Consider the following 21,503-nt stretch of genomic DNA (forward strand, 5'->3'; position numbering starts at 1 on the left):
GTATACAAGTATGCTGTCAAGCCCTGTTCATGATTATAATCGGTAACTTTTCGAATGCAACTAAGATCCTGTGTTAGATGACGTGTGTAACGGACACTAACAGTTTCCTTTTAGCTTGTGAAAAGGCATCTGTAGTTCCTGTATGTTTGGTTTGTAAATCATTTGTGCCACCTCAAACGCAAGTAGAATGTACTGCAATGAAAGAAGTTGTAAAAGCTTTTGAAAAATACTTGAGCAGTGACGGGTTGCTTTCAGAGACATGCGAACTTGAATTTCCTGCATATGGCACATCAAAAAGTCTTTTGTGTAAGGGAGGATTTGAAGTTACAAAGTAACATCCTTCAACTATTCTTACGATTACACATACTCCATCGATCTTGTTGCTTAAACAAAGATATCTCTGAAGCATCTACACGGAAAATCTATAGTCAGTATTACAATATCTGTCCTGCAAGATCTTTACATGTAATATCTACACAATGTCTTTGGATGGGGATAAGTTGGATGCGCCGCCAAATTCTGTAATATGCACTCACAAAACCATCATACTTCTCCATCCATCTCAGATCAAACGTTCATTCGAGACGGTGGAAGATAGCTTCAAAGTTCCTCTTGCATTTTGACAGAAAACTACACGGACTGCATATGCCGTAAGCCGAAGAAATATGGATAGCATCAAAGACCCAGATAGAAGTAGATCTTAAATATCCTTGACAAAGTCGAGGTATGAGTTCTTCAAAATATCTATCCGTTTCAGTTTGGTTGGATGTTATTTTGTTATATTTGAGAGGGGGTGTCGTTAAAGTTCTGGTGATATAAAAACATGTACCAGGATCTTATAGTTCTAAAGATCTCAATTCAATACTTCTTGCTCAAGGCTAAAATGGAAGTAAATTTTACTTCAAATCTTATTTAAGTATACAAACAGCTGAATTGTTTTATATCACAAACTCTTGCTGCGATAGATGGCTTCAGTTCTAAGAAGGTTCCGTGCAATACATACAAATTTATTGACAGTAACCCACCCTCAATATGTTGTAAATAAAGATGTACTTAAAAGTTAACGGCAAAGTTCCAATGAGATAAACCTACTCAACCTGAAATTGCTACCCATGCGTTATCCTTGATAATAACTTTAAGGGGAAAAGACGTCCTCATCCCAGTTGTATTGCAGACATAGGTTTGTTAATCAAGACGGCAGTCGGGCCCGAATCGTCGCTAATGTGATTTTGGGAGTTACAGCTGAACCTAAATAAGCAGAAAATGAAGATCAGCATGGATGGATGACGCACAATGCCACGCCACAAATAGGACAAATTGAGTAGTTTGCCAGAAAATGATGGATCTTTTCGATACAAATTGAATGGAACGCGAGTTTGTAGAGGAGACGCCGATATTTATGAATTATTTCATTACCCTCCTGTCGCTTTGGATCAGAAATGGCCATCAATTACTTATCTTGTTACATGACAACTGATATCTCTAAGAGGGGGAAAAGAAAATTGCGCTGGTTAAACGAAGGTAAAGTTAGCAAGATGTCGGCTTCGGCACTAGATATTGCTCTGAGGCAACAAAGTCTCCTTGTTGCTCAAGCTGCTGGTTTGTTTAAATCTCTCATATGACTAAACAGTGCAAGCCTTGCAACATTGAAAAGAAGCCAGACTCTTACACTTCATATTCAATTTGTTTCTTGTTTATGCCTTTTAATCCAAAATCATCAAGTATTTGCCGTAAGGGGGCGTCAGTAGATTTATGACTATGATTTATTAATAAATGTTATAAGTTAGGATTTACGACATTGTGTCGCAAACCGGACAGATTGAAGAAAGCGCCATTAACCATCTGTCAACATAAATAACGTCATCAAAGATTAAGGCTATATTTTTCTAATAATGTTGCCGTTTTGCAATTCCAGCCACGCCCCGCGTAATGTATGTGCCACATAAATGACGTTGGCTGCACGTTAAGTCTTGACAAATGGGTTCCGAAATATCTACGGAATATCCTTGTACTGGGTTCGGGTTGTATGTTGTCCGGGCATTACTCAAAGTACTTATTCAAACAAACTAGAGATATGTATGTGGAAATGTAATATTCCAGCAAGAAACGACATTTGAATTGTGTCCATGAATGGTCAATTGGGTACACATAGAAATACAAGGAACTTTTTTTAATCAAGAAATTTGATTCTCTAGGATATCAATTACAATATTGAAAAAAAAAATAGTTGACAATTTCTACACAGGCTTTGAAGATTAAAGTTATGGTATTTCTAAGATTTAGTCTATTTCACCTATTTTGTATCAAATTACAAAGCGCAAATAAAGATTAACCATAATGTGCTAGTACGGAGTTTTTAATTTAGCGTATTTTCAAATGTTGTAAACGCATTCTTCTCTCTTCTGTGTGACATTCACTGTAACCCCTGTACGTGCCCTTGTTTCGGGGAGTGATTGATTAGGGGAGCATGTGGGAATGCGCCCCGTACGATTAACAGGCCTTGCCTCATTACACTAATGGTGTCAGAACTCATTACCTTAAAATGGCTGAAAGTCGCTGCTACCGGAAATTGAAGACTGACATTGCATCTCGTGATGTTGTTTCCTAGAATTCTTCTCTAAAGGGCCCAGCCACTTAGTGGGACATGACATTCGTTTTAACTGCCCATTTCTTACAACCTCCCAAATAGGGAAACTGACGTGTTTATGTATTAGAGTAATCTCTGTAAAAGACGCAGGACCTGTGTTTGTTTTGTCACACAAAGAAGAAATTACACGTTTCCGGGCTTTTCTTTCTCAACAATTCCATTGGCTGTATCTTATTTGATCTAGTAAAAAATTGAAAGATCATATTTGTGAGGTGTTGACCTATTTTTTTTACCGGAATAATAAATGAATACTTTGAAAACGATATAACATAATGTGGGATTTAGTTCAATATGAGAAATGCATTTTGCTGTCTCAAAAAGTACTACTAATGTGTACCTTTTGGTAGATGATAGTCTATGTGTATTTTGTTTAGATTTTAAAAGAATGGACGATGGATGGATTGAAACTTGCCTAAAATGAATCATGCATTAAGATCCTAGCATCAGATGCTGAATTGCGATTGCCGGTTAAATGATGTAGGAACTATTTTTCTTTATTCTCGTTGACACCGTTTAGCATTAGGTCATCCCTATTAATGCCGGGCCCGGGATACCCGAGGGAGAGGATACCAGCTAACATTGTAATTAAAAATATTCATTAGTTTTCTGAGCAGAAACCGTCACAGGAAAGCACCAGACTGATTTCCTTTTCGGACGGACGCGCTTGCAGGAAGAGGAGTTACTCATCCAGGGATTTGGTTGGACCAGTGGCTTTTGTTGCTCACACATCAGTGGACACATTGCACGAGCTAATGACACACGGAACTTTGGATATGATACTGTATGTGATGTACTAATAATAAGGCAAGGATTTCACAAGACAACCCAAGTGACTCGTGTCTCTGTTTGCCCTCCAGCACGCCACTGAGACTGGAACCAAGAGAGAGAGAGAGAGAGAAGGAGAGTGAAGGACGGAAGAGAGGGCAAAAAAGACGTGGAACATCCTCCTTCATTTTCTACCACCCAGAAGACGACAGCAGCAACAACAACATGACCGTGCTGGGATTCGAAACACCGTCGCTACAGGGGCTTCGGGAGCGATTCATGGAAAAAATCCAAGACCCCAAGTCTCAACGGAAGCTTGTACTGGTGATCGTGTGTATAGCTCTCCTCTTAGACAACATGTTGTACATGGTCATCGTTCCCATCATCCCGGACTACCTACACTCCATAGGTGCGTTCGAACCGATTCAAGAGAAGACAGCCTGGAACGGCACGGACAATAAGACGTATTGGAACACCACGACAGTGGGGTACGAAAACGAGGACATTAACATTGGGTTTCTGTTCGCATCCAAGGCTATAGTCCAACTAATTGTCAACCCCCTCTCCGGAACACTGATTGATAGGACAGGATACGAGAAGCCAATGGTGATAGGCATCTCAGTCATGTTCATCTCAACAGCTGTTTTTGCTTTCGGTAGTAGTTACACCGTTCTTTTCATCGCTCGTAGTCTCCAAGGTGTCGGATCCGCCTTCGCCGATTCGGCTGGCTTGGCCATGATCGCAGATCGCTTCACAGAAGAAGGAGAACGAAGCAAAGCCCTGGGAATAGCACTAGCGTTCATATCCTTCGGCTGTCTAGTCGCGCCCCCTTTCGGCGGGATTTTGTACCAGTATGCGGGGAAGCGAGTTCCATTCCTGACTCTCTCCTTCATCTGTCTCGTAGACGGCATTCTCCTCCTGTTCGTTACGCGCCCCGATAGGGAATCTGGCAAAGATAACACTCTCGTCGGCACCCCGATGTGGAAACTTCTCATCGACCCTTACATCGCCATCGCAGGTGGAGCCCTTGTCATGTGCAACGTGTCTCTGGCCTTCCTGGAGCCAACAATCGCCATATGGATGAAGGAAACCATGCACTCAACCGAGTGGGAAATGGGCATCGTCTGGTTACCCTGCTTCATCCCGTACATCGTGGGAGTGTGTCTCACAGTCTGGTTAGCAGGGAAGTATTGGCACTACCAATGGCTGCTAGCTCTCGTCGGATTGGTCGTACAAGGTCTCAGCACCTTCATCGTACCAGAAGCGACCAGCTTCGCTGTCCTCATCCTTCCAATGGCCGGGATCTGCTTCGGGGAGGCCCTGGTCAGCACCGCCATGCTCCCAACCCTGGCCTACATCGTCGACGTCCGCCACACGTCCGTGTATGGTTCGATCTACGCCATCGCGGACATCTCCTACTCCTTGGCTTACGCGATGGGGCCAATGCTCGCCGGCAAGATCATGCACGACCTCGGCTTCCTCCAGCTCAACATCGGCATCGGGTTAGTCAACATCCTGTACGCACCTGTTCTTCTCTTCCTGAAGAACATCTACACCATCAAACCGGACTTCCAGGAACACAGCGTGCTCTTGGATGACCCACCAGTGACGGGATCCTACAAGACGTACCTTCAACAGGCCAATGAGGGGAAAGAGCCGATGGAGATTCCACCTGAAGAGCAAAACCACGTGGCGCCGCCTCCACAAGTTGAAGACGAGAGGATCAAAAAGCTTCAAGGCAGCTTCGCCCAAGACTCGTGGGACGACGAATACTGACAGTAGCAATGACTCTACTACTCCGATATGCGTTATCCTCATAATGCATCAATATGTCAAAATCAATACGTACAATCACATAAAAGATGGTTGCTTGTCTGTAAGGTGATACTGTAGCAGAAATAACGTTACTGCAAGGAAGCTCTGAACATTGCATCTTTGGACCAGAACTCACATTTTAAATTGACATCGAATCGTATTTTCCAACCGGTAAACAAACGTAGGAATCATTGAAACCATCTCTATCAATGACTAAACTCAGATCATAGATTCAAAATCTAAATTTTAACACAACCAAATGAACAAAAACCTGGTATAGTAAGACACAACATTTAACATATTCTCACTTCGTAGGCATTCGACGTTTGAGTTTATGTCTAGAGTTAGATAAAGTATTGGGTATTTCTTGTTGGAAGATAGATAGAGGGTAGAGGATTTCTTAGCTGAATTTCAGGTAGTCAAGTATTATGTATAATTGTAATATAAAGAATCCGGTATAATTCTTAGCTTTTATCTTAGCTGGTCCCGGAACGTTCTATGAAGAATAATAACAAACAATGTTTGAAACATATTTAGGTGTTGCTTATCAAGTTGTAAAATGTTGGTCATGTCTTTTGGGATAGACGACTTTCAATGTAAGTTAGCATAATGATAATCTCTTTCATAAACATAATGAGGTAACACTGAATCAACTGTTGATGTTTGATGGTTTTATTGTTTTAAAAGTATGGTAACCAAGAAAATGTAACGATGGCATCTGCTATTTGCTCCGAACAAAAGACTCTCCTCGCTGTCTCAACCTGCGTTTTGAATTCATTAAGACTGAAGCTTGTAGCATGTAATATATTTGTCTGGAAAGGTTTGTAAACTTACCTAAGCAAAGCATAGTCTTAAGGAAATGTATAAATTGCTTCCTGTTCCAAAAGATGTTGTATTAGATAGCTTACGTATGCTTTGGCGTGAAGTCGCAGTAACTTATCATCCAAATTTATCATCTATGAACTATTTTGTTAGTGACATAATTGGATGACTCTTTTAGATATGGTGTAGTATTACGTGGTAACGCTGTTTGTTCGTATATTATACAGAGCTGATTTTGATGCATTATTAAATCTTGTCTTTTTCCTAACCCGCTTCATATTTCATTTGTAAGATAGGCGTTATCAATGGTGTGTGCGTTTATAGCTGTCTTTAGTCTTTTGTCACATGATTCATGAATGAAAATTACTTCTTATCTTCTAGTATAATTGTGAATTCCGGAATATGTTCATTTCATCTACCATATATAGTCTTAATATCAACCGAATCAATCGTTGGAGTCCTGTTCGGCCTTAGCGAATGTCTTAAATCTGATCATCAATCTACCTGAAACAAGGCAGAGCGACAAAACTGCAGATAGGGGCGTCATAGACGAATGGCCATAAGGACAGTATATATATATGGGGGAAGAGAAAGATACATGGTTTCACCATTTTGTGTCGAATAGGTTTTTTTTCAACAAACTAAACCAATATTGCAATATATTGCTCAAGACGAAATACTGTAAATGCATTTAAGTTCGCGGGGATTTAATTTCGCGGTATCGGAAAAAGGACTTTTTGCGGTGGTTTTAAGTTCGCGGTAACACCATAGACCGCAGTCAAATACCATAATAGAAAAATGTTCGTGGTGGTTTTAATTTCGCGGTGAAGTGGTCACCGCGAAAACCGCGAACATTATTTAATCCACCGCGAACATTTCTGCATTTACAGTATACTCAAATACTTTAACATAAAATTGCAACTGACTTGCATTGTACTGCATAAAGTTAAAAATGATTTACATTTTTCTGTTGAGTATTTTGCCTGCTTTATCAAAAGAATAGCGATAAGGGTTCAAGGGTACCAGCCATCATCGAAACGTGTGCCTCATCGATCAAGACATAATTCTTCAGAATAATACCAAATTCAGCCCCATCCGTACGTGTTTTATATACAATGTCATCTTTAAGTCGTAAGGAAAGTGGTTTACATCATTTTTAAGTTTTAACAGTTTACTTTGAGAGTTCATTGACAGTTGTTGTACATTTGTTTTTTATGTACGCCTCTTACATTACGAATTCAGAGTAGCACACGATAGAATCTTTAAAAGTTAGATGATGCGTGGAAAGGACGGAAATAGCATTAGCAATAAGGTTTCGATTCTCGATATTTCTGAAGGTTCTCGTGACCAAACAAAACTACAGAGGTCAGAGTGTCTGATTGCCGTTAGCGTGTATGATAACTTAGGTCTTTCTTAATCAGACGCCAAAACCTGTGGGTTAAAGTGTATCATGGGGTGGGTACCGATACAGTGTACCTGTACAAAATCATTTTTTCTTGTTGGACCGGTCCGGAAAACACGGAACTGAATAAATTCAGTGGACCTGATGTTGGACCGATTAGAAAACGAACAGACTATACCGGCAGGCGTTCACGTGTTTTGATGCTTATTGATCCAAGAAAATAGTAAGAGCGAAGAAGAGGATAGTTGATAGTCATTTTTTTCAAGTTTCTACAGGGATAATTTAACAGATGCAGTTAGCGTTGTTGACATCAAGACTATTGTGAAATAGACTATTGTTTTGAGTATAGCATATTCACAAACAGTTATGTCCATGTCCCGGACCTAGACCTGATCCTCTGGACCTGGACCGTACCCGGACCTGACTTTTCTGTGAATTTTCCACCTGTAGTGTGTTATTCAAAAGTTAGCGAGCTTGCCTATGAATTTAAATCCTAGCTGTTGTTGTTTATTCAACAGGTACGCTCCTAAAAGAGGTATTAGTCCTTATGTCCCTGTCACATGGTGCGAAAATCGATCGGACGACAAGTCTGCGAGCTCGAGATAATATTTTAGCAGAAATACGTCGGGTGTTTTCTAGATCACAGCGCGATTATTGGGGATCGTCGGTGATTTCTGGGAGCCGACCGATGCTCAGTGTGCACCGAAACCTATTCGTAACATCAGCGACTCAATCTGTCTTTCGTGATATTGCGTCAAATAGAAACATCTAAACGCTAATCCACTATTTTCAAAGGAATTTGTATAATGCGAATCTGTAAAGTAGATCGTTACACCCTTTTGAGTTTTGGTAACTGAAAGAAAATGATCAAAAATTAAGACACATTATACTAGATAATTTCAACATAAGAGCTGGCAAAATGACGGCTCTTCCCTCCGTAAATAGCCATATCAGGTTTGTACACCATTAACAAACATAGTTTTCGTCGTAACACTGCCATCTATTATTCGGCAATCCTTGCAAAAGTACACCTTACGTCCCTTTCCACTGGAGGCTGTGACCCCGCCTTTACCTCTTGGCGACGAAAGATTACATTAGATCTATTAATAGTTGTACGTTCGTGTACGTTTTGTGTGCATGCTGTAAGATCTTGCACCATATTCTAATTATGAAGTCAAGGGTCACACAACTGCCATTTTGGTCGTTGTACTCTCGGTCAGCGATTGCCGTCTAGTTAAACTTAAAGAGAACCTTAACGTTACACTACTTAACCATATACTTATGGACTGGCACAAATCTCATTCAGGCTTAAGGTATATGCCTCCCCGTGGAGTGCCTTACTTCAATGCAAACGACATTAAGTACGTTTCATCATCTGTCTTGACAGTATAATCAAAGGGGGCAAGTCAAGTCCATTGATTAAAAACGACCCGGATCCCGTTAATAATGGCTCTGCTTGCGCGGTGGGCAGCTCATTATTATACTATATTTCCCAGGGGACATCCCTAGCAGCGGTTGTCATGGCGACGTCATGATGTCTTTAAGTATCACGACCTTTTGATGCTCGACATTTCCGGCAGGACGGTTTAACTACTCTGTGTGAAATACTAGTAACACTTTTCATCCACATGCATGTCTTCAATTGCATATATCTTGGTATTTTGGAAAACAATTGCAAATCGCTTATGATGCCGTATTGGATCCCTTTGAACCATGATTGTTATAAGTTTCATGAGTGGAAGTAAAAGATTAAAGGGTTGACACATCTCCTGACTTTAAAACTGGTTTATGAATACTAAAACTCCAATCTCAAAAGGCATGTTACCCCAACAGGTGCGCAAAAGAAGTGTTAAATTAGCGACAAAAGGAACCAGCATTCTGTACAGAAATGAAGCGTGCATAAAAAGGAAAACGTAAGATCTTACTTCAATTGTTTTCAAGAATGATCTAGAATGTATAAGAAATATAAAGAGATGGTGTTCCTTTTTGTGTATATCTTGTTTGCTGTCATTTGAAAAAAGTCCCTACGGCAGAAAAGAAGGTGCCTATAACAGCCATCTGATTTATCTAAAATCTATGGAGGAAGAGAGTCATATCCATCCGTGCAATCAACACGCCCGAATGATGATGATAATGATGAAAATCTATACTTGTACCATCATGTTCTGATCATGAAGCTGTTGTAATCTTTACATATTATGATTCTCCAGTTTTAATCTACATATCTACTAAGACCAGCCTACAGATATCCTATTGTGGCTCCCGACCAATAGCCGACTAAGGTCGGCGGTAGTTCGGGAGCAGCCTGACTTTTAGGCTACGGCTATCTTTCAGCTTCGAACATTCGCAGAACATCTCACGCATAACTTACTCACAACTAGTCCTAACTCTGACGAATCTCTCCTGACTAACCCCCAACGGACTGCTTACCTCCTCGCGAATTGAAATAAACGTGATTAGCGATATCAATGTTAATAGCATCACAAAGAGATCATCTTCGGGCAGTAGTAATAAATAAATTTAGCTTCAATATGGCTTTTGAGGTTCGTCTTTGTTTTTGGTCTGGTTGAGGTCGGGAGTGATTAAGAAGGGGGTGCTCGTGCTTAGCCCCTATTGGTAGTAATCAATTTGGTTGGGAATGGGTTATCGCAGTTTTGTCCACGGCCTTTCGGTGAGTCATGGATAGGTTGAGCACACACAGATTGGCACTATATCGCCAGTGCTAATGGCATGGTTAGGATTTAGATTTGACTGCTGACTTACTCCGACAACCAGCGGATCACACAGCCGATCACACAACCAACCACACAGCCGACCACCTTCCGAACACCATGCAATATGTAAAAGCATAATTCAAAAGATAACAAATCACACAAAACATAAAACTCTAGAGTAAACACAGCCGAACATGGCCTCCCGACTTCCCCCTGACCATGGCCGGGAGTCAGACGTTTGGATTGGTCGGCTGGTATTCGGCATGTCTGGAATGGGCTGGCTGGTAGTCATCTGGTGTTCAGTGTGGTCGGTTGGTGTTCTGCAAGTGGTCTGGAGTAAGTCGGCAGTCGAACTTTAATCTTAAACATGCCACAACCACTGCTAACTTACCCTCAACTTGTTTTCATCCTATTCATGAATGACCCCAAAGCGAGGTCGCAGCCTCTTGTGACCTCCTGTGGAAGGAGGAGGGGCAACATTTTTTCTTGCAAGTGCCCAAGAAATAATAGGCCAGAAGATTTAATTTTACCCAAGGGGAATACCCGACAGGCTATTATTACCTTCATTTTGAATTGAAATATCTTTTTAAAAATCTTCCGATTTTTGATATCCACTCGTCGCTTTGGAACCTCCCTACTTCGGACCACAGGTGTCCACGCAATGGATCCCATTTACGGTGATAAACTATTAATACAGTTGCAGTACCAGTATCTTCAGAGTTAGGTTTTAGTTATTATTATTATATTTAGCACCTCATGTATATGTTACAATTCATGCTAACAAATGGCGTATGACGAAAACATATTACCTTATACCATGATTTTTCTTATAGCAAAAGTAAAGATTATTAGTCAATTTCAATCAGGTGTAATTTCAGCTTCCTACACTACTTGCTGAATTATGTTATCTGAAGTACGTCCAAGGGGCTGGTCCTCTTAATCAAGTTCGCAGCCTATGTAAATCTGAACATTAACTTAAGATATTTAACTCTCGAAAAGATATGTGCCATTACCTCCTTGCCAATATTGAACTCACAATTCATATGAACTACATCCGCAATAATACAGGCCTTTATTAACGACTTTATCTCCTATTATGAAAGTTGTGTGGTAATTGATAGTGACGTTAGTAGTTGGCGTCACAAATGCATAGTCATGTCCTATCATAGGCCTGACGTGTATGCAGGGGCATGGCGTGCATACATGCGTGATCAAGTCTGTTACCTCTCATTTACACAGGGCTTCCAATCTTGCTATATACACAAAATGTGTTTGCGGTTAAATAATAATGAACGTTATTATAGTTTTTTTGAACTGATTTATTTTTGTATTGAATGCTTTCTACAACAGGGAGTAGCAAAGGGCAAGCTGGCACTTCGATCTCGAAAACTTTTCATTCATCGACGACGTTTCTTCATGAAGGGAGTGAGTATACATACTTTATCCTTGAAAAGTAGTACTATATTTTGCTTATTACTGCTGACTAAATCATATGAAAGTGATTGCTATTTTCCAAAGAATAGCAATAACTTAGTAACTGCTTAGAGACAAGATTTGGATTAGTATGACCCTTTATTTTCTGATTAAAAATCATAACTTAACCAAGATTCAACCATGGTTTGAAGAAAAAAACACAATTAAAACGTAAAACGTTGAAATTCCTGGGCTATTTGTCAAACGTTTGGTCGCTCAGTGGTCACATTGTAGCCTCTAGTGGAAAGGAAGTGTTATCATGACGTTACCTGTTCCACTCAAAATTTGCATGGCCATCCCGGTTCGTCTGGGTGTGGTGGCTTTGATGAATTGTTACCCATCCTTCAATCGTTCTGCGCAATAACTCCTTATAATCTCTCCTTATGATCACTGAACTACATAAAGTCATAATAATATTAATACTCCGCTTTTAAAATTATCATATCGTGTACCAAGACCTAACATATAGTTTAAGATTGGTCCTTAGTAACGAAATTCGCCTTTCAGAGCTTACGTAATGCTCTTAGGTAGGACCCATTTGTGAATGAATTACTGTAGAGAAGGCAATCAAATTAGCGGCCAGTCGTGAGGGTGCTTCCTCAGGCTTCTGTCAGGGGAAAACTAGACCAGACCAGTTGAGCCACAGCCACAAAACCAGTTTAGATGAGGTTAACGGTTTATAAGGGTTACGCCTACAGCTTCAAGGGTGACTATGGACAACTGCCTCCGTCATAGCGTAAAGGGAATGTGGCGGAATATTTTGAGGATTCCCTAAATATCGTGATAGCTCTTGGTGTACAGGTAAGGGTTTTTTTCATACTCAAGGCGAGTTTACTGAGGCAGGGTACTTTTTGGTGTTTGTTCCCTCGTGAAGTTTGGGCTATAGAACTGTTTTATACTTGTCAGGGAGTGCATTTTTTACTTTTACATGGCTGTTGATCACGTTACCTGTTAAATAATAGAATTCCATTGAATGAGTAAAGAAATGTATTAGCCTTTGTTTTCCTTTGTTTTTGTTGGTACATTCATGTTAGCCGGACACAATTTGTAACCGTCAGCATGTGTTTCAAACGATACAAAATGTACCGGAAGCAAAAAGAGTGTCTATCATATCTTACCTAAAGGCCGCATTATCTTCATGCCACAGCATAAACCCGTATTTAAATTGCAATAGAATCGCTTCTTCCTTAAAGAAACGAATAATATGGTATGTCATTAAGAATTCATTGACGGATTCTGCATTTAACAAAGTTTAATCTTTTCGCTGATGCGATTCTAAGGACAACCTTTGTCTATTCTTTGTGAGATTAGGTCAAAACCTTGCTGACCTGACACAGCTTTTTGATTAGGTAGTAAACGCATAGAAGGCATAAATTGCTTTTGGCATGTGCTAATTCCATCTGGGAATACAAACACATTGTTTTAGCATCCTGACACAGAAAAAGTACTTCCGGGGATACCACTCAAGCCGGTTTGGGACATGCCATCCCAAAGCGTATTTCTTTCATCAACACTCTAAAAGAATACCATACATGTATATGTTAATCTAGAAATGTCATCACTTACTCGTGGCGAATAATGTGGAATTTTAAATGTTGACGCAACAGTGAACTATTATAATGATTCTATGTGTGATGATAAAATGTGTACAGATAGCGAAAAAGGTCATGAATAATTGTCGTACCCTGTCATTGAAAATAATAAACTGCTAGTTGTTCTTTTATTTCAGGTTAAGGTTGTTGTGTCTTAGGGCGCGTCCTACGACCGATCGATGTCCCAAATGCCGGACGTCAACATGACAAGGATGAAGAGGCAAGGGAGCGAGGATGTAGTACCATGTCCGACCACACAGGTAAGGGGGAGCTTTAATGACTGGCGAGGCAACCGAGGAGTGGTTATTGAGAAACCAAAATATGGGTAGTAAATTCAATTGATGGAAAATAGTATCATTGTGTTTTTCATCGCTAAATTTTGGCACATATCCAATGCTTGACATTGTCACCTAACGAAGTCTTCCCAACAAGAAGCATTGAAACAACGACAGACAACAACGATTATTTCTAGCATTTAAATCCATTTAATTCGTCCTTATGTTTTTCATATTACTAGTGCCTCTTTTGTACCTTTGTGTTGCATTGTTGTTCGTGAATTCGGAAACTTACATGCCTTATATAAAATGAAGATTTGTCACTACATGCATATAATATTACTTTACTTTGACTTAGAACTAGTTACTAGTTCCTTCTATGGGTATATGTGCCTTTCTCACTGTCAAAATACTAATCTACAAACATCCTGGAGTATCATAAGCTGTTTTTGAAATACATTTTGTGTTGATTCATAGCTAACCTACTTTTCAAGGTTACTGCCCCCCTCCCACCGCCATCCCAATAACTCCGTTTTGATCGACATTACCGTCGGACGATGTTCGTCCCTAGGCGGTATGAGGCGATTTATCAGAACGTAGCCCGACGTCTCGGTAGTGGATTGAAATGTCCTGTGTCGCCAGAAAGCGACACGGAGAGGGATTACTTTGATTACTTTAACGCCAAAATACACTTCATAATAAGTAGGTAGCTGCCCCCCCCCCCCCCCCATGCACAATCAGAACTGTTCGATTTCCTATACAAACGACACACCTCAAACTGTGAGCAGAAGATGCACAGCCCTTTGAAACACGCGTACGCCATGAGGAACTAAAATTTGGCGTAAACTTGTGGAAATTAGGGCTAACTTAATACAACTAACGGTTAAATCTAACAAATGTTGATTCACTTTTTTTGCATATGATAACGTTGTAAAACAAATACCGTCAGAAAATTGATAAAAGAAGATTTTTCGTGATTTCATAACCTAATTTCATAACATTTAAGTTATTAAGTTCTGCAAACAATAGAAATACAAGCAAGCAGACAAATACGCCTATACAGTTTCTCAATACAGTAAAGAATTAAATTTCTATTACTTTTTCAGAAACAAAGTAAACAGTGTCGTGAATCATCGCAAGACTATGTCGAGGTATAGAAAACATGATGGACTTTGGTAAATATAATTTCATCTATCCATGGATTTAACTGTCAATCTTTCTAGACTCTAAATGGACAGACGTAGACACGGTTTGCATTTCAATTTCAAAAGGGCTGCAGGCCACATCAGTTATAAAGGTACAAAATTGCAAATACTCGGACCGAAGCAAAATAAATGACTTAAAAACCATACTTTGACACTAAAGATAAAACATTCATAAGGGCCGATAAATACGAAAGTCTTTACTATATTGAGGTATGGACAAAACGAAACTTCTTTTTTGTCGCATCTCGCTTCTTTTTTTTTTTAAGTTATAAGTTGTCCTAACGGTCAATCCTTAGGGACGGAGCACGGTGAAAAGCGTCGACCTCATCTTTCAGTTTCAATCATCGGCTGGGAGTGATTAAATCGTCGTGAGAACCGGTGGAACCACGGTCCCCTTTATTACGGGCGTTCGATCTCATCCCACCGCAAATATTAAGAGATTTCTCCGGGGACTTGTCTGCTGGACTTCACTACCCCGGATTGTGGCCGTGCATGACAATAGGGGGCAAGCGTTCCGGCAACTCAGACTCGAATTTATCTGATTTTAGTTCAATAGCTGACGCTGTCAAAATATACAGTGTCATTGAATGGTCTAGATATGTCGTCTTTCGTTATTCGTATTTCTTCGCCCAAGTACATAATATGCCTCAAGCAGATTTTGGTATATCTTTAGAAGTGACAACTCAAATGCTTAAATTACATTTAAGTTAGTTATATATATAAAATGTTGATCTGTCTTTGGAAAACAATGCTGAAACCAATGATAAACTGACCTGATTGTACTAATGTGTTAAAGATTTTACGAATGTAAAACTACTCTAGTTTTGTCAAACATGCTTCTTCACCTTTATTCTTAGAAAAGCTTAATCAGTGCAAAAGTTTAGTCATCTCATGCATCTTTATAGCCATAGGATCCAGCAAAGCAGTGATTAGAGGTGATCAAATTCATATTGTCGGTATTTTTGCCCCATGTCAAACGTTGTTCTCTGTGCCGAATCTTGTCAGCTGCAAGTCACTGCCCCCCTCCCACCCACAACTAATCTCTTGCTTAACTGCATACTAAACGACAAACTTTAAGTTGTAATCAACAATATTTTACAAATAATTCTTAAGTATACTGTGGACTTAAAAAAAAAATATTTTTCGTATTGTTTTATTAATCTATAAGCAACGTATTTGCCCCTAAAATAGGTTTGGAGTCTGTCAAAGTGAGTTTGCCTAACTTGCCTAACTCTCAACTCTTTCGCATTAAAGGCCGGGTATGACCACGCAAGTTCGTTGCAGCATGTAACGTGATTTGGGTTGCGGTCACGTTTGCGGCATTGTCGTCTAACATAAAACCACATTCTGGTATAGCCGTATGTATCATACAGCATTCAGCTGTCAGGTTACCGAAGGGACAGTATGAGACCCTTGTCGGCCTTCGAATTTGTCACAGCCTGCTTGAATATCCTATGGCATCAAGCCTTATGTCAACTTAATGAAGGACCGCGCCCTGGCAACGCATAGTGCCCAAACCGCACGATACAGACATTGACACCATCGCAATAACGTGAACACATCGTGTTTCAGGCGCTCCCCAAGCTACCAGTCCCGCCCCTTCAGCAGACCTTGGAAGGTTATCTGAAGGTTGTCCGCCCTCTGGTATCAGACGACGAATACGAACAGACGAAAAGGAAGGTTGAAGAGTTCGGCAAGCCGGGGGGAGATGGAGAAATGCTTCAAGAGAAGTTGCTGGAGTATGCCCAGACTAAAGTCAACTGGGTAAGTACAATATAAATAAGGTTAACATTTGCTTCCTGTATTTTACTTTTTCAATTTTGTTAATTATTGAGAATGAATACTTTCTTCTAAGCATGATATTTTATTGTCTACCTATAAGTATTGAAAAACATTGCTGGCCAGAGTTGTTGCAAAATAACATTATTACCTGTTGCCATACTTTGCCATGAAACATCTATAGACAGGTAAACAGCGATCCTGAGACTGATACAAAGGTTTCTTATGGACAAGAAGTAAAGAATAGATACTTATACACTAAACCTGCACACTTGTTCACAAATTATTTTTATTTACAATTACATTTGCACTTTTATTAAAGATCGCAGAAATCAAGTCACCATTACAATAAATATGAACAACAATTGGTTGATCGTGAATAAGCCGCGATGTAAACGAAGAGTTCAACATACCTAAACTTTCCCTTGGGGGATACAAATGAGCAACAGGCAAAATACATTGAATTTTAGTACTCGTAAAGATGACGTTAAGAAAATCTTTATTTTGACCACTACAGCCAAAAGGGCGACTGAGAAAGCTTATTCTAGGAGCGCAGAAATGAATGAGGAGTCAAATCGAAGATGACAATTTGGTTTGGAGATATATTTCAATACCATGACATCGCCTGGGCCACGGCAATTTATCATCGTAAATGGACCAAGGAGGTCACATGAAAATCCAAACATGAATGTCAATGAAAGACCTCTAAACATGTTATAAAGAGATATGAAAAAACTTGTGTCTGAATTACAGGCATTGTTCAGAATCATATATATTATTTTGAACTATATGTATGGAATGTTTTCCCATATGTAAAGAAAAATGATTGCGATGTAAACACCATATCAATACATTCTGCACCACGCATTGCTTGCTTTGGAGCATTTAAGCAGAACTAGATGTACATAAGCTACAAGCTTAATATTCTGGATTCACCGTTTTTTCAAAAGCTGTTACAATATAATGACTTATCTCAAAGTTAATCGATTCGTTAGCTAGATTAACTTACACGACATCTTGTAATTTCACTACCCGTAAGTAGCACAACAACACGCGCGGATGAATTCATAGATTGTTTGTTTAGTTGCAAAAATGTATTTTACAAGATGCCTGACCAGAAGGTAACCATATATTTTGTCGACTGAGGATTCGTGAGGTTACATAAGATCACAAACGGCCTGGAATCAATGGCGCAGTAAACCCATTCCTAACTACAACCGTGCTGCGAATGCTGGAGGAACTTTAAATGAATTTTTTTTTGGCTATGTTTGTTTCGTTGTCTTGTTGGTTGAGTGGATACTTTTCTTCTTGGCATTATGTTCCAGTAAAATGATACAAATCTGATTTAGATCGCAGCAATTGCCCAGCGCGTTTTCCGTTTAGTGGAATTTGAGCCTAGGACATATAGACTAGCTTGTTCAAACCATAGTTAGGCATGATACATAACTAGGATGTTACCCGAAGTAGCATCAGGTGTTATATCGTGGGATTATTTAGAATCTATCGATGTTTTGTTCGGGTCACGAACACAATTATTGCTAACCTTGACGTATTAAATCTAAAACACCCCGAAGTGTTATAAAAACTTTCATCGACTTTGGTGGGGAGACAAAATAATTTCAGCTCTCATAATTGCAGTGGCGGTGTCTACGGAAGGTTGTATCTTTCCCATTACTGAAGATATTGCGCGGATATTGCGAGTGCGGGTTAGGGAAAGGTCGAAGCTCTCAGCGGTGAAGAAAAAAGACGGTCCGTCGGCTTGGAGCGGGGCCAGTCTTTCACGGATTCGACCTGATGCTGACATAACCTGTCCGCATATTCTAACATATTTTTTTAATGTAGATATTTCTTTTAACAAAATGAGTATTTGCAGAACATCTCACAAGATTGATTTGTTGGACACGTTTTATTTGTGAGCTTTTTTCAATACACCGGTTTTGAGTTACATTTGCTATTTTAATTGTTGACGGTATGTTAAGATTCTTGGCTTTCCTTCGCAGGCGCAATATATGTTAAGGGCATGGTATGCCATTAAATGTAAAAACATAGAAAAACTCTCGCTATATAGATTGGGCTTTAGAAACTACAATGTAAAACGTACAAGGAGAACATCACACATGAACTTTTTAATACTCTCTTCCGTTATGATAAAGCACCTTAGGTTAATAAAGACTAAATCCCGGACGTTTCCAGGTGTATGACTGGTGGATGGATGACATGTACCTGACCGCCAGACTGCCGTTAGTCATCAACTCCAGCCCTGGAATGGTGTTCCCCAAGCAGATCTTTACCGAACCTTCTGACCAACTCAGGTAGGCATAGAGATGTGCAATATCAACATGTAACGTATTGTAATGAATAAGTGTGCCTGTTTTTCTTTTGTCCTTAGGGCTATGTTTAGCCAATTGTATCGAGCTCTTGTTGCATTTGATATTCATGATATTCTAACGTTTTGTAACAGTAGAAGAGAATTCCTGTGGAAAAAGATGTGATGTATATCAGACACTGTGTGATCTTACCGATCACCAGAGCAGGCTGCTGAATATGGGGTATTAAAATGAATCAATATTTCAGAATCGTTCACAACTTTTGTAAAATATATTGTCACCATTGCAAATATATGTATTATAAATCAACTTCTCTGTCCGACCCAGTTTGTACCGTTTCGGTGATTTATCTTCTACATAAAATGAAAGTTGTATTTTCTGCTTTTTAGGTTTGCCGCAAGATTGATATCAGGCATCATGGATTACAAGGTCATATTGGACGCGTGAGTGTAAATTTCCTTATTGTCGAACCAAATTGCTATGTGTGATATATCATTTCTTATATTATTGTAACAATTAAATACAATCCCTATTATAGTATAGCGTTCTGAACAGTAAATCCATCTGATTCAGACTGCGGAGCAACAGGAACTATGCATTGGTAATTCCCTTTTCTCTCCCTCTACTCTAGCCGAGCCCTACCCATAGACTACGCACGTGGCCAGCTGGCAGGGCAGCCCCTGTGTATGGAGCAGTACTACAGACTGTTCTCATCATACAGGGTACCGGGGTTAACTAGGGACATGCTAGTCTCACCCGACAGTAGCGTCATGCCGGAACCAGAGCACATCATTGTTGTATGCAAAAATCAGGTAACACACTCTGTGAAAAGTTTTTATGAATTAACAATAGATCTATAGCTAATGGTTATTCTAATAAAGTTTCAAGTTTCAAGTATCGTTTACAAAAGTTATGTTTGTAATGATGTTTTATTGATAACTCTCATTTAAAACTGGGAGCTTCAGTATTATCAGTAGTTAAAGACATTCTTATTAGATTTAATGTCGAGTATGAATGCTATCACAAGTGCAGATTGGAGCCAATATACTACGACATAATGTATCCTTCCTGAACAGGAAAGTTGGTTAGAGATGACTTTAACATGCAAGGTATCTACAACAATTCTGTTTAGTCAAACTGGGTCATAAAACAAACAATATGAATGCTAAAGTACTTTTTTTTCCAATTTGCTGTAAAAGGAACATCACCAATTAGAGCAGCTTGATGAATATCCTAATATACTGGGGTACAACAAAAGACATCGACTTTGATCATGAAGAGAAAAACTTCTATATTTCATCTGACATAGCTCACTGCACTATTACCATTTTTACCTCAGTTTTTCGTGCTCGATGTCATCATCAACTTCAAGCGCCTGAGTGAAGCCGACCTTTTTAACCAGTTGAAGCGAATTATGCAAGCCGCTACAGCCGGGGACAGGTGTGAGCCTGTGGGACTACTGACGGCAGGGGACCGGACAGAGTGGGCCAAGGCGAGAATAAAACTCATGGAAGGTGCGTCTGCATCATCTGATCTACTGTTGTAGAGGTAGTTTTATGAACAAAAATATCAATTACTGCATTATAGAACGCTCTAGATGAAGTGATGATTTTACAATGTAAAGACATTGATTAAACCAAAGTTTTTGTATATGTACCTTCAGCCTTTAGCAGTGTATAAATCACCCTCTATTTTTGTGACGTAACTTGAAATGTGACTCAAGCAAAAATCATATCAATACACACTACATGGATGTATATTGTTTAGTTTTGTTTTGTTTCTAGTATTTAGCTTAATAATTATTTTAGACATGTAGCCCTGAATATCTTTGGCAAATATTACCAATATATTTTCTATTATTAGGCCGTCTCGTCTATAGGATTACAGATATTCAAAATGCATAATAATATTTACGTGTTTATTCTAAGATTCCTATAACATTTTCATTACCATTTAAATCCTGAAAGACCTGCACTGCATATTGTGTTTGTTTGTTTTTTGCTGGAGAATTATATCAAACTTATGTAAAATAAAGCATGTGCTGACGTAAGATATCTTATTTGTTTGAAGACTCCACAAACCGGGACTCTTTGGACATGATTGAGCGATGTATCTTCGTCCTGTGCATGGACGAGGGTGTGTGCTGTGACAAGACGGACCTCACCTTGGCCTGTCAGATGCTCCATGGTAACGGTTCCCATAGCAACACCCCAAACCGGTGGTTCGACAAGACCATGCAGGTGAGAAATGAACCATGTGACATGGTAGATGGGAAAGGGCCTTTTACGGCATTATTTCTTTTCAATTTCTCATTTTTCAGTATCATAGTACAAAGTCTGCAAATCGATAAGTAGCCTTGTCAGGTTTATAACTGAAAATGCAAAGCTTTTACCTGTTGTTCACATTATCTAGGTTTCTTTATTTCTAAACGTGAGAAATGCTCTGATGTTTACCCAGTGATTTAATTGTTCTAGTATACATATACACATGAACCGCTTTCATGTCCGTCTAAGGCTCTTTGTCGTCATCCACGACTGACAAACTGTGCTAACATGTAGTGGTGAGGAAAGCTTACAAAGGTTCCCGGATGGCGCCAAGATGGCTACCGATGAAAATGACGTAACTGAATGGTACCCGGATGTAGAAGAGTTACAATAGTAAACAGCGTCTCGTTCCCAGGACGGGGC

General features: G+C 39.6%; 2 protein-coding genes across 3 annotated transcripts in view; both read left to right on the forward strand.

Moving 5' to 3' along the window:
* Positions 1–6,317, forward strand: part of LOC118412582 (vesicular acetylcholine transporter-like) — a 43,133-nt gene extending 36,816 nt beyond the window's left edge. The window contains exon 3 of the mRNA XM_035815531.1: positions 3,505–6,317. Within this exon, the coding sequence (XP_035671424.1) occupies positions 3,638–5,188 (1,551 nt within the window). The 5' untranslated portion in view covers positions 3,505–3,637 and the 3' untranslated portion in view covers positions 5,189–6,317. The remainder of the gene's footprint in view (positions 1–3,504) is intronic.
* LOC118412577 (choline O-acetyltransferase-like) overlaps positions 1–21,503 on the forward strand; it is a 31,923-nt gene that overhangs the window by 3,355 nt on the left and 7,065 nt on the right. The window contains exons 2-9 of one of the 2 annotated variants that reach the window (XM_035815524.1): positions 11,516–11,590; positions 13,368–13,490; positions 16,283–16,474; positions 18,683–18,801; positions 19,206–19,259; positions 19,448–19,628; positions 20,156–20,330; positions 20,887–21,056. In XM_035815524.1, the coding sequence (XP_035671417.1) occupies positions 13,410–13,490; positions 16,283–16,474; positions 18,683–18,801; positions 19,206–19,259; positions 19,448–19,628; positions 20,156–20,330; positions 20,887–21,056 (972 nt within the window). In that variant the 5' untranslated portion in view covers positions 11,516–11,590; positions 13,368–13,409. Of the gene's footprint in view, positions 1–11,515; positions 11,591–11,653; positions 12,440–13,367; positions 13,491–16,282; positions 16,475–18,682; positions 18,802–19,205; positions 19,260–19,447; positions 19,629–20,155; positions 20,331–20,886; positions 21,057–21,503 lie in introns of those variants that run through there. The other variant, XM_035815525.1, reaches the window with a different exon arrangement.

Source organism: Branchiostoma floridae, chromosome 3, assembly GCF_000003815.2.
Source record: "Branchiostoma floridae strain S238N-H82 chromosome 3, Bfl_VNyyK, whole genome shotgun sequence".
NCBI classification, from domain to species: domain Eukaryota; kingdom Metazoa; phylum Chordata; class Leptocardii; order Amphioxiformes; family Branchiostomatidae; genus Branchiostoma; species Branchiostoma floridae.